The sequence below is a fragment of the Pan troglodytes genome, chromosome 3 (assembly GCF_028858775.2).
Source record: "Pan troglodytes isolate AG18354 chromosome 3, NHGRI_mPanTro3-v2.0_pri, whole genome shotgun sequence".
Taxonomy (NCBI): Eukaryota; Metazoa; Chordata; class Mammalia; order Primates; family Hominidae; genus Pan; species Pan troglodytes.
Window position 1 is genome coordinate 50,080,122 of NC_072401.2, and position 13,529 is coordinate 50,093,650.

At 34.2% G+C, this 13,529-nt stretch overlaps 1 protein-coding gene and 1 pseudogene across 3 annotated transcripts in view; both read left to right on the plus strand.

Annotated features, from left to right (window-relative positions):
- The window catches only part of ANTXR2 (ANTXR cell adhesion molecule 2), a 159,937-nt gene that overhangs the window by 11,230 nt on the left and 135,178 nt on the right, over positions 1-13,529 (plus strand). For all 3 annotated transcript variants that reach the window (XM_001145172.6, XM_009447677.4, XM_009447676.4), the window contains exons 4-7: positions 6,101-6,182; positions 6,647-6,754; positions 6,896-6,964; positions 7,774-7,854. In XM_001145172.6, the coding sequence (XP_001145172.2) occupies positions 6,101-6,182; positions 6,647-6,754; positions 6,896-6,964; positions 7,774-7,854 (340 nt within the window). The remainder of the gene's footprint in view (positions 1-6,100; positions 6,183-6,646; positions 6,755-6,895; positions 6,965-7,773; positions 7,855-13,529) is intronic.
- On the plus strand, positions 5,008-5,133 carry LOC112209160 (U2 spliceosomal RNA; annotated as a pseudogene).

Genomic DNA, 13,529 nt, shown 5'->3' on the forward strand with positions numbered 1-13,529 from the left:
CTATAGTAAGATACAGCTAAAACCCGTTAGTTCCCAAGATTTTAGAATGTATTAGCAATGTGTGTCTTTAGAAAAAATCTTTCACTCATTTGAAACCTTTAAACAATTTTTAAATTGAGGAACTTGGTGAGAACAAATTACTTGTTAGAGGTTCATCCGTTAAGCAGTATGTAGGGCAGTAGTATATAGTAACACAGTTAAGTAGAGCAGGTATATGTGAATGAACATATTTCTCTTCATACAGTTTTTTTTCTATTTTTCTTACTCAGGTTAATTTTGTGGTTTATTAATGGAAGGAGACAATAAAAGTATCAAAGTTTACTGAGCAGTTACTATGTATTACATATTTTACTAAATTCTTCATATGCAATAGCTCAGGTAAAGTACAATTCTAAGTGAATTCTAAGTGAATTATAAATCATTAGCAATTTTGTATAGTCATAAATACATCTTGAGAACATTTTTGTTTCATATTCTACTCAATCTATTAAATTTTACCCTAAAAGAAACATTTCAGGATGCTGTGTAATTGGCTAATTATCATAAAATCCTTATGTATTGCTACATTTTGTTTTGGAATTACTGTTTATTTCAAGCACATTAAGTCTGTGGCTAATAATCTATTGAGAGTAAAGAAAAGAATTTACTTATGATATAAATACCTATAGTATTCCTGCAATTATATAAATTGGCATTTGACAACATGAATGTGTGAGGCTTTTTGTTTTAGTGGTAGATTATTTCTTTGGTGGCTTCCAATGAAGCATAGAATACACACACACACACACACACACAGACGCACACACACACTTTTTACTTTTTAAAATCTTGGTCTAGGCCTACGATTTATTTACTTCAATCAATAGAATGCAGCAGACATGAACGTGAAACTGCCAGTTTGAGTTCCAGGCCTAAGATTTATTAAGGCATGGTAGTTTCCTCTATTGTTTTCTTGGAAACCATCTGTCATATGAAAACTTTGACTACTCTGAGACCACCATGCTAGGAAGAAGCCCAACCTAGCCATGTGGAGGAGAATCGAGACTCTGTTTAACAGTCCTAGCTGAACTCCTAGGCAATAGCCAGTATCAGCGCTGGCACCGACTTGCTAACCATGTGAAGGCATTCTGCTTCTAGCCATTCCAGTGGCTCAACTGGCAGCATGTGAAGCATGAGAACTGCTCATTCAATGCACAGTGCCATGAGAAACAATCAATTTTGCTGATAACCACTAATTTTGGGGTACACTAGACTCCCCTTATCTGAAGGAGATCTGTTCCAAGAACCCCAGTTGATGCCTGAAACAACAGGTAGTGCCAAACCCTATATATACTATTTTTTTCTATACATACATACCTATGATAAAACTTAATTTATAATTTAGGCACAGTAAGAGATTAACAACCATAACTAATAACAAAATAGGACATTTATAATAATATACTGTAATGAATCCTTACAGTGTCCCCATGGGGGAGATATTTATATTCCTATTTTATAAATGAAGAAACAAGGTTGAGCTTGGAACTAATCTCTATTCTGTCTATAAGCTCATGCACATCTTCATCCATACCATCCCAGAAACTATTTATGGTTTAAGAGATTATCCTATTTACCCAAAACTCTCATACAGAAGCAATGACTGGCAAAATAGGTAATTCAAAACGCATTCCAATAACACAAGAAAGTTTTAAAATTAGGTTAGATCAGAGGTTCTTAATCCTGGCAGCACATTAGAATACTCTGGGGAGTTTTCAAAGGCCAGTGATAACCCTGACCCAACACAAACATGTGAATTAGAATCTCTTCAAATAGAGTCCAGAAGAGCTTTTGAAAATCCCCTCAAATGATTCCAGTGTACAGCCAGGGTGGAGAACCACAGTGCATATATAGAGCTTTATGTGAGTGACCCCTGGACTGAGTGTGAGGAATTCTCACATCACTGTGTAGAATCACAGTGTTCACATACAACAGATGCTCAACAGATGAGTGTAGACTCATTGACTGAAATCCTGAAAGAGCTTTGAAATCTGGAAAGTTAAGATGATGTGCATTGGAAAGTTCAAGTACTGTACAGACACATCGTAGAAAGAAAAAGTAGGAGATACTGAAAATAAAATTATGCCTTCATTGTTAGTTGGTCAATTCAGGATTCCCTGCAGACTGTTTTATGACACCATGATTTCAGTCTATCTTTATTTTAGTTATAGTGCCTTGCATACCTTCCACATCCAAAGTGTTTCAGAGAAAAGCTACTGATATGGCACAGTGCATGGCAGTTGTGGTGGCTATTTTCCCTTCCCTTCCTCACTCCTCTCCTCTCCTCCCCTCTCCTTCCCTTCCCTGCCCTTCTCAGCAAAGAAATTAAGGAGATACAAATAGAGCTGAAAGTGCTAATTTCATACATTAAAAAATTAGCCAAGCCTGGGCATAGTGGCTGAAGTCTGTAATTCCAGCACTTTGGAAAGTCAAGATGAGAGACTTGCCTGAGGCCAGGAGTTCAAGACCATCCTGAGCAGTATAGTGAGACCACATCTCTATAGAAAATTTAAAAGTAGCCTGGTATAATGGTATATGCCTGTAGTCTCAGCTACTTGGGAGACTGAGGTGGGAGGGTTGCATGAGTCCAGGGGTTTGAAGTTGCAGTGAGCTATGATTGTGCCAGTGCACTCCAGCCTGGGTGACAGAGTAAAACTCTGTCTCCAATATATATGAAGCCTCTAAATGAAAGCGAGGAAAACACCATATATATATATATATATATATATATATATATATATATATATATATATAGTGTTTGTTTGCCTCCTCTCTTTCTCTTTTTCCCTCCAGTTGATAATGGAATTTGGTCCCCCAATTCTCAATTAAAGAAAACCAGGGCTTTAATATAACATTTTGTTTGTTCAATTCCTGTCTCTTTCAAAAAAGTATATGAGGCTGCATAGAAATTAATAGTGTTGCAGAAAATTAATAAAATATAAAAAGAAGAGTGCTAAGATTTTGGAAAAGGGGATGAAACACTATGATAACCACATGAACTTAACAGAATTTTGTGAGTGAGTAAGAAATTTACTGTGGGCTTCCCCAGTAGTCAGGACAAGAAATAAGTTTGCATGGTTGTCAAGTGCAGAAAAGAGGAAGTACATAGCAACTACTTAGGGGTGACAAAGAAACTTCTGCTTTGAAATGTTATAGGGGACGATGCGTGTCATGACAGCAGCATCCTTGACAACTGCTTCACAACAAATACAAACTAGTTTCAATATTGCTTTTCCCTGTAGTTGAAGACATAACTTGAAAGCCAAACTCAGTGAAGCTGATCTTCTAAGATGTTGAATTCAAGGAGTTGAACTTATCTTTATAACATAAGCTTTCTTTCTTCTTGTTCTTAAAATTTTAGTCATTTTCGCTTTCATTTAGAGGCTTTTTTTTTTTAACATTACAGTGGGGATGAATGATTTCTGTTTTTAACCTACCACATTATTTTGCTTTTTCACCGTTAACTGTTTACCAATTGAAAAACTTAATATTTATTTTCAGTTGCTTGGGATTCTTCAAGGGTCTGAGATCTGTCTGCCCTGTCTTGTTTTGGCCTTTGTTTCCCCTAAAGTGATACCTTGTTGATTGATAAGAGGCTGACAGACTTCAGGTAGTTACCCTGAAGGGAGTACAAGGCCAGGACTCACATGTGTTTTTCTTGGTTATGGAAAACGAGCACTTTCCTCTTAGGATCATGCAGCTGCAAAAGTAATGATGGGATTGAGTGGAGCTTGGAATCTTATGGTGCAGGTATAGGTACAGATAGAAAAACCGCAAACTGCTGTCTCTCTTCCAGTGTAATAAGCTAGCAGATACCTGACTGTACTAAAAAAACCTTGAATCCACGTTTGGGAAGTTCCTTTAGCTTAAAGTCCTGTGCTGGTGTTGTCTGGGACTCAGCAGCAATGGTGAGCTGATTTGAACTGAATGGAGAAGGCTGTCTTATGCAAAATCTGTTTGTGTAAACTTGCATTTCACTTGTTGGCAGCAAACACTAATGCTCGAGGACACACTGCCACTCATTTCTGAAAAGCACCAAATATTTGACTTTTATCTGCATTCAGACACAATCAGTTTCAAGTTGTTTCTGTAGCTATCAAATGTAAATATTTTAGATACAACAAGCTTATGAATTACATAACTTATGCTATCATCCTTGGAATTATAATTTTTTTATGATATATTGAAAAATTTATTGAACACTTACTTTGCAAATGACATTATAATAAGTACAGAGCAGGGGAATACAGCATAAATAAAAGACATGGTAATAGCCTAATGTAAACTTTCAGTGTAGTTGAAAAGTGAATATTTAAATTAAATTAGTTAAATTATTAGAAAGTTGAATGTTTTTAGGAGAGAACTTTTTTTTATTATGGTAAAACATGAATATGAGTATGACTAGAAAGCTTGGGGTGACTCAGAATAAGAGTGTAATGAACTTAAAGAATGGTTCAGAATAGGTAGACTTTAAACCAAATATTTAAAAAGACAATTAGCAAGAGTTAATAGAGATGAGTGAACCAGGAAAGAGAAGGATTAGGGTCATACCTTGAACATTGTCTTCTGTTACCTGGAAACTTTATGAGATGGAAAACTTGACTGATAATATTTTTTATTACGATATAAAAATACAATCAAGAAGTTACTTTTAAAACGTCTATAAGGCTCTGGTGAATGGATTATTTATTTCAATTATTTGAAACACAATATTGCAGCATGACAAAATGTTTTGAAATTATTTTTGACATATTTTATAACCGCATGTGATATAAACGTATACACACATGTACCTATATAAATGTTGTGTATGGCCCCAGTAAGTTCCTTGATGTTAAGATGATACTTCTTACAATTAATCTCCTTCATCTATCATCCTCAGTAGGAGTGAGTACTCTTCATGTGTTATTTACAATTTTCTAATTCAGTTTATCATTTCAGAATTTTACATTTAAAAAGGCACTTCTTATCACTTCTCAGCCTTTTGGTTAAGATCAAGTGTAGTATCCATTCTCACCAGTTTAAAAAGGCATTTTTTTTTGCTTCTATTGAAAAAGTCTGAAAACAATATCTTAAGATATCTTCTGATCTTTTAAATTTATTATAAAACAAGTTTTGAATTTAATTTGGATAATTTTGCCACATTATTTTACTTATCTTTTAAGATAATTGGTTTTATTTATTTTTGAGAGGTTTCAAATCTATATTTTAAAAACTCTAAAAATTGGAACTTCCCTTAACTGATACACATAAAATAGCTCTTAATAATATTGTAGTCATACCCCATTTAGACAAATTCAGTTGGGATAGTGAATTAGTCATGATGAAAGAAATTATTCTATAGTTTTTAATTGCTTTCATTCATAGTGTCTCTTCCAAGGATTCATTACCTTCTAATTCATCCATCTATCCATGCATTCATCCATCTATCTATCCATCCACCTATTTTTTCATTCATTCATGAAATATGTATTAAGTACCTACTATGTTCAAGGGAATGTGCAAGGGAATGTCTGGATGGGTGAGAAGGTGTCATAAAAGTGAATAAATCATGAGACTTACGACTCTGGGAGACAGTAAGAAAAAATGTTAATTTCTGTAAATAAGGGCTAAATAATGTGCTTTAGCAATTCGCAGATAACAAGGAAAATTTCCCACTTTTAGAGAGATGGAGTGAGTGTTTCAGAAATGCTTTGTCATTGAAGATGAGCTACTCAATTTTTGTATTTTTGTGGATGAGGGAAGGTATATTTTACTCCTTTTAGGAAAACGAGTGATTGAAGATATCTGTTCTCAGCTCAGAAGGCCTAGAATATGCTAAGATTTTTCAAGACATTGTTAGCACATCAATGTCTATTTTTGGTAGTTAAAATACAGAAGTTATTAAATACTTACTAAAATTACAAAAAGTATATGAAGTTATCTGCCTTCAAAGCCCGTGTTCTTTCCTCTGCTTCCTACTGAAGAAAGCTTAGTTACAATACTGCCATGTTTTTTAAGAAGTGTTTATTGTTACCTTTGCTCTTTGCTCATGTTTTCTTTTGTTTAATATTATTTTCAGAGGCAAAATCAGTAAAGGCTTGGAGGATTTAAAACGTGTTAGTCCAGTAGGAGAGACATATATCCATGAAGGACTAAAGCTAGTAAGTTCTTTTACATTTGTAAATATGGGAGAGAATGCTTTCTTATTCTGTGGTGAAATAAAACCCTCTAGCAAAGCTCAGTAACCTCATTACATATTTATCTTAAAGTTTTTAAAGTGCTTTTAGTTGTTCCAGAGTTGAGACAAGTAGAAAAAATTATTTACTATGGTGATGAGAAAAGTTAAGATGGCTTTTGCCTTTTAAGGAATTTTCCATTTCCCTTGTGGTTATATTAAGATTAAGCAGCCACAGCTAAAAATCTATATAATTTAAACCCAATAGTAACTACTCTGTAATGTGAATATATGCATATTTCAAATAAAATAGTTAACACAAATTACCCTGTTTTAAAAGCTAGCCAGTAATATTTTGATTTTGTCAGACTTACAAATTCAGCTTGATGGAACATGCTGGTTAAAAGTTAAAATTAAATTGTGAGTTGGATAATTATTCTTCATTTTCAGGCGAATGAACAAATTCAGAAAGCAGGAGGCTTGAAAACCTCCAGTATCATAATTGCTCTGACAGATGGCAAGTTGGACGGTCTGGTGCCATCATATGCAGAGAAAGAGGTGAGTATTGAACTGAGACTGTTCTCTACACCCCACTGTACATCGCTGTGTGTCTCGGAATGTATAGCTTGATATTTGAATAATTCACTTTCTCCCTCTCCCCTCTCTTTTTTTCTCTCTTTCCCTCCTCATTCTCCATAGGCAAAGATATCCAGGTCACTTGGGGCTAGTGTTTATTGTGTTGGTGTCCTTGATTTTGAACAAGCACAGGTAAGTTACAAGAGATCTGCAAACTTTAATCTGAACCACATAATTGTCTTAAGGATAGTTTAACAAATTCTTTTCACTGATGACATTGTGACACTGGTCGATTGTTAAAGATTTTTTATAGAAATGGCTGTAGGTTTTGAGTATTACCTTAATAATGTAAGAATTTTAATAGGTTTTGTTACTGAAAATGAAACTTTAAATCTCTCAATTGTTTGGTTTGGTAAACTAATATAAGGTAAACATTTGGCTTGAAATGATACACATATTTCTCTTAACTCAATTGACAAAATGTTATTATATTATATATATAATATGTAGTCATATTATTATAATGTTAGAATTTCTATTTTATTTAGAATTTGACTCTCAGGTATGCAGGAATTTCAGAAGTCCATCTAATGAAAGTCTGATCATTTTTCTTACAAGACCATTTTTTTCATGAGATTTGAGGGTTTATATATTTGAAAATGTTTCACTCATGAAGTTATTTTACGTTTAAATTTTTGCTTGAGCATGGCTTAGACTCCTGAGTCACGCTGTTGATAGCTGTTAGAGTTCTGCACTGTTTTGAAATTGCACTTGGGGCCAACTTAAAGGTACTCTGACTGATCTCAATTCATTTTGTGGTAATACATTTAGAGTAACACTAGTATCATCACCTTTAATTCCTGACCTTGAACACAGATCACGCTGGTAAATTAATCCTGTGGAGTAATTTTTCAGATGAACATAACTGAAATGTAACGAAGTTTATAAATTGTTGTATGTGTCAGCCACTCCTTAATTAAGTCTTCCTCTTCTTTCTAAAGCTTGAAAGAATTGCTGATTCCAAGGAGCAAGTTTTCCCTGTCAAAGGTGGATTTCAGGCTCTTAAAGGAATAATTAATTCTGTGAGTATTTCTCTGGGGGCAGGAAGGGCTCATAACTTTGTATATTTTTTTAAACTATAAGAAGTAATCTTAATATCCAGTGCAGGTGGTCATTATCTAGAGGAAAGAGATTAAGGAAGAGATTTGTTTGGTATTGCAAACAGTGTAATTCTAAAGATGTGAATTTTGTTTGTAACTGACATTTGGTATTAATTCTTGCATGTTGGGCTCTGTGAGACTGGGTTTGTGGTTTCAAGTTTAAGATTTTAAGTCTCAGACACTTTACCCTTTGATTCTGGAGTTAACTGTCTTGATATCCTGAAAGTTTTATAGGTTTTATAGGAGAAATTTAAAATAAAAATTTGGATTGAAATGTGTGATTACTCCCTTCTCCAAATATAGTATCTGTTTTAACTATATCAGTCAGGCAACTTGAACTAGTGGCTATTTGACTACATTTGTTGTTCTTTCCATTTAAATGATTAATAGTTTCACTAGAGCACATAATATTTCTGTTTGGAATTCAGTTGTGCTGTCTCTAGTGATCATTAGAATCTGGGCTATCCTAAACAGGGTTTGGGGAAGGAGAGCAATGAAATGCAAAGCAAAACTCCTGGGCTTTCATAGCTGAGGTTTATGTTTCATTTTACTGCCTTTTGCTACAAGCACTGGGAACAGTTGCTATTAAGTATTTATGATATTTTGGTAAACACCATCCTAAAATGGAAGTGAATAATATATATTCTCTAAGCCAAAGCATTGAAAAAAAATCTTCAGGGGAAAAAATGTCAGTTTCTTCTAACATTTGGTTCTGGGATTTTAAATTTCTCTTTAAAGATCATGTTTTTTAAAAACACAAAATGAGATTTATTGTATTTGTTTTTAGTAGCACGTAGGCTTTTAAAAAAATTAATGGAGCTTTTCAGAGAAAACATAATTTGGTTCCATCACTTATCAGTACATCTAGTGGACAAACCAAATGTAAGTGCAGAATGGAACAGAGATTCAATTATTTTTGTAGTTTACATATATTGTTGTGTTTAGGTTTTAGGGAAAAGTTGCAGTGTAAAAATAGTAAATAATTTTATAGCTGGATTCAGGATAAATAAAACTGATACAACTGTGATTTAAGTTTTAAAATACAGGATACAGTACTGACAATGTAAAAAGGAGGATAATTTTACCCTCTAAATAAACAAATCAGTGATTGTATTTTAAATAGAATTTTATTTTGCTCTGGGATTTGTAATGATTTTTATAATTATACTGGGAAGGAGAAAGGACCTCTCTGGGCTATTCCTTTGGATTTTTTTAATATCTAAAAGGTTTAGCTCAGAATTACCCAGATGATGGATTGTTTCCAAAACTCTATTTTTATGGGTAATAACTACAGATTTCCCCTTCAAGGAATTAGTAGCTGAGTTCCAGATGACATCGTTATCATTGTTTTATTATGTTTGTTTGATACATTTAATTTTTCTATTTTTATTAGGGAACCTCTGGAATGTAACTTCTAAGTATGGCCTTTCTTGCCTAAAGTTCTTGATGAACTTTAACTTATGTTGAAAGATTTCGCATGAAATTAGGAAAATTTGCATTATTTTAGCCACAATTTGCCAACAAAATCTCTTGAGTGTTGTTTGGAGGGAGATCATGGGTATAGTTTTCATGTCAATACAGTTAAATTTCAGCTATGTGCTCACAAAGGGAAGAGTAAATTATTCTTAGGAAAGTCACCTTTTGGGGAAACATCGTAGTATCTGGCAGAGTTGGCAGGTGGAAAGAAGGAGCCATTACAACCAAACCTGGTTTGATTAATGGTTGAGATTTTTATCAATGTGATTGATAGTTTGAGATTTTTGCCCACTTTGTAGAAATTAAAGGCAATGTAAACTTTCATGTATTTTCAAGGGCAAAGATTGCTCCATCCCTCATAGTATACAAAACCTATAATTTTGCCTTACATTTGAATTGGACTTTATAATTGCATAGTACCATCTGATTTTTAAAAATATCTATTAGATCTTTAAAACAAATATAGTGTTTCTGTCACATGGCTAGGAGAGATAGAAGAGACTATACTCTATTCTTTATGATTTATCAAACTAATGGGTGAAATTATACTGTGGAATATATTTACATAAAGCTAAGCCAATAGAAGAAATAAAAAATTTTAAGTCTTTCAGATATGTGGCACTATGAAGGCAGAATATTTTTTTTTCCTGCTCATTGTTTTTTAAATAAATCTGGCCTCATTTTCAGTGCATTAATTTTTATGAAGTTAATCCTTGAAAAAAATTGACAACATGGTTTTTATTGTTTTGTTTGTTCTCTCTCCCCTCTAAAATCCAATGACCAAGATGGTCTGGTCCCCTTAATGTAAGATATCATATATTGTTAAGACATCATTTGTCTAGAATTAATTTCTTAATAGCAAAGATTAAGAAAGTTTTATTTTGGAGCCTTTCTTCATGGTAGTTAAAAAAAAGAAGAAACACTGTAGTAGTTCTGCTTTTACAACTCAAAAATCAAGAGGCTGAAAAAGGCCTTTGTTATGAACATCCTGCACGTTAAAATTTTAATGCCTTCTCTAAAATGTATTTGATCCAGAAAATCATTTAAGCATTCTATTTTAATTTTGGGGAAAATGCATTGTTTTAGTATTTTTAGATTTCTATCCAGGCAAACATGGTATGTAACAGTTTTGGGGAATATTGATGTAATTTCCAATCTTAGCTAGTTGCATATGAAGGTTTGTAATTCATTATCTCAAGTATATACTGGAAGGAAACATTTCTTCTTTTTCTCCTTTTTTTCCTCAATGAGCTCATTCTTTCATTAGTTCATTCACTGAGCCCTTACTCTTCTTAAGGCATTGTGTTATGATTAGAAGAAGGATATAAACTTGAATAAGACATATTCTCTCTAAAGGGGCTTGAAATGAATGATTATTTGAGGTTTGGAGTATGGTAGTCCCCTGAAAGATTTACAAAGCATTGTGGACATTTAGAGGAGGAAAATTTCAGTGAGTCACCTTAGGGGATAAGAAATAATCTTATAACGCAATTGGTGTTAAATGCCAATGTGCCTATAGTGTAAGGTGACATAAAGACAAAATAGGTTTAGTTATGCGAAGTTATGGGAGGCCTTTCATTGTGAAATTTGAACTGGACTCTGACAACTGGGATAGATTTAATGAGAAACAAAGAGCACAGAACTTCAAGAACTATCTGAGCTGAGTGGCTGAGGCGTAGGCTGGAATGTGGTTTGGCTAGGATCATGGAAGGTATGGGGGATAAACATTGACGGGTAGCGTGGATTCAGATTATGGAGACTTTCACATACTTGTTTTGAGAATTCGCTCATATTTCATAAATAAGTAGGAAATTATGGAAGATTAATTTAGAGCATGGGATTTATATAATGGCCATGCAGGTTTAGGAAGAGTACTCTTATAATAATGTACAAGATGATTTGGAAGATGATGATGTGTTATAAGTATTTTGCTGTCATCCTTGTGAGACACGATGAAAGGAAGCACAGCATAGTGGAGACAAAATGCAGTTGGGAATAGGAAAACCTGGGTGTGAATTCCAACTCTGTCTTGCCAAGTGACCTGCGGTATGTCCTGCAATGTAATTTCTCTGAGTTTTAAAACCCTCAGTCAAATGGGAATAGTGATTTCCATTTTGTTGTTTTATTTTTTAAATTAAATGAGATAACAATTGAGAATGACCTAAGTTAGAAGGGCTTGGCTTTAAATCATTTGGTAGAAAGCTAGGCATGGCAGGAAACTAACCCAGGGCTAATGATGGGGCTCCTGATCCTTCTGTCGGGCAGTCCACTGAGAGAGATGACCCCCAATCTACTTAAACAAGGTCTTAGGTACAAAAGGACATGGCACTGACATGTAAGAGGATCAAATTTAGCATGTGAGTCATGACAACAAGGATTTTTAGATAGTGTAGCACACAAAGTCAAGCATTTGGATGTGCGCTGGTATTAAATCCTCAAGCCGTAAGATCAGGACCTAGCCAACAACTTGGAAACAAAATTCAGTATTCCCATGACAAAAGCTATGTAGAATTTCTGGACCCCACATTCAGAGGAGAGACACAATTCCTGTGGTGGGACTTACAGTACTAATTAGAAATTCAGAGAAGAAACTCAGTAGTTTTGGAAGAAACAGTGGATTATCATAGTTCCTTAGGGATTATTCTTGGCACTGGGATTCTGTCTTTCGCAATGGAACTAGGTCAAGGATCATGAGGGAAGCACCTAATAACCTCTTTATTCTGGCAAGCATCATGTCAGGAACAGGGTGGGGCTAAACCTCCAGGTATAAAATCTTTGACTCTTGTTGAGCTGGGCTCCGAGAGACATGGCAAATATGAGCTGTCCAATGTTAATTATTGTTAGTATTAGGATGGGCAGTGAAACTGGAAGTAAAACATTAAATTTGGGAAGCATTAAAATATTAGTAGAATTTGAGAGCTCACTGGCTATAGGGTTCAAGAGACAGAGAGAGGAGTCAAAAGTAACTTGGGCATTCTGTCCCTGACTAAGATGAATGACTAAGAATAGAGCAAAAATTGTTTTTACAGAGGGGACAAGAGGGTTATTGTACAAAATGGAAGAAGGCGTAGGGCAGAGGGGGAAGTTGATTTGAGCTTGAGAACAAAAGCCCAGTGGGGGATATCCTTTAGGGAGTTAGAGGCCAGGTGGAATGGAAAGGCTAGAAAACCCTACTGTCATTATGCTTCCTCATTTTCTTTCTCCCCTCCCATTGTCCACAGACACAAGCACATATATATATTCTCTTTTTCACTTTCCACTTCAGATTATCTTTAAATCCTTGGAATGTTAAATTATTTTTGTGTTCTTGGGAAGGTGATTGCATGACTTATATTTGAAAATGAAATTTTATTTGAACTAGTAAAGGTCAGACTGAGATGTGAGTACCCTGTGGGTTCTAGTTCAATGTTTCATAATGCAGACTATGGAAGATAACATTAAAAATAAAAGAAAACCACAGATTGGTGAATAATATGGAAAGAATAAAAATCAAAATGTTCTGTGCCCTTCCTTGTGTAAAAACAGGACCATGGGATGTTTCACTATTTGGAATTATTCCCACATTTTTTTTTTTAAGAATACCTCAGAAAGTATTAAGCAGAAAGAAATAAATCAGTTGTGAAGCATGTTTTATAAATAACCCTTGTCCAAAAGAATTGAGAACACTACATCCTAGGTGATGGTAGTTAATGCCAGAGTTTCTAAGTTTTTAATGGGAAAGTATACAAGCATAAATAGGAAGGGAACGATCATCCATACATTTAGGACATTTAAATAAACCTGAATTTGATAGTTTCTAAAGGGAAAAGTGAAATTTCAAAAAGTACCTACATTCATAGTGCTGGAGATATAAGCTTCATTTCACTTTTGGAGTGAAATTTTTTTCTCAGTAATGTCTGTTGTTGTTTGTTCTTAGAAAAATATCTAAGAAGAAAAGTGTCTAACACTATATTTTATATTGTCTAACACTATATTTTAATGGAATGAGAAGACATTGCAAACACATTTTCTCTTAAGGCAAATCATTTTCATAGAAGAGGGAACCTAATAAACACTCTGATAATACCTTAGCTTAAGTGATTTTAGCACACTCTGCTATGAATGTTGACCACTTAGTTGTG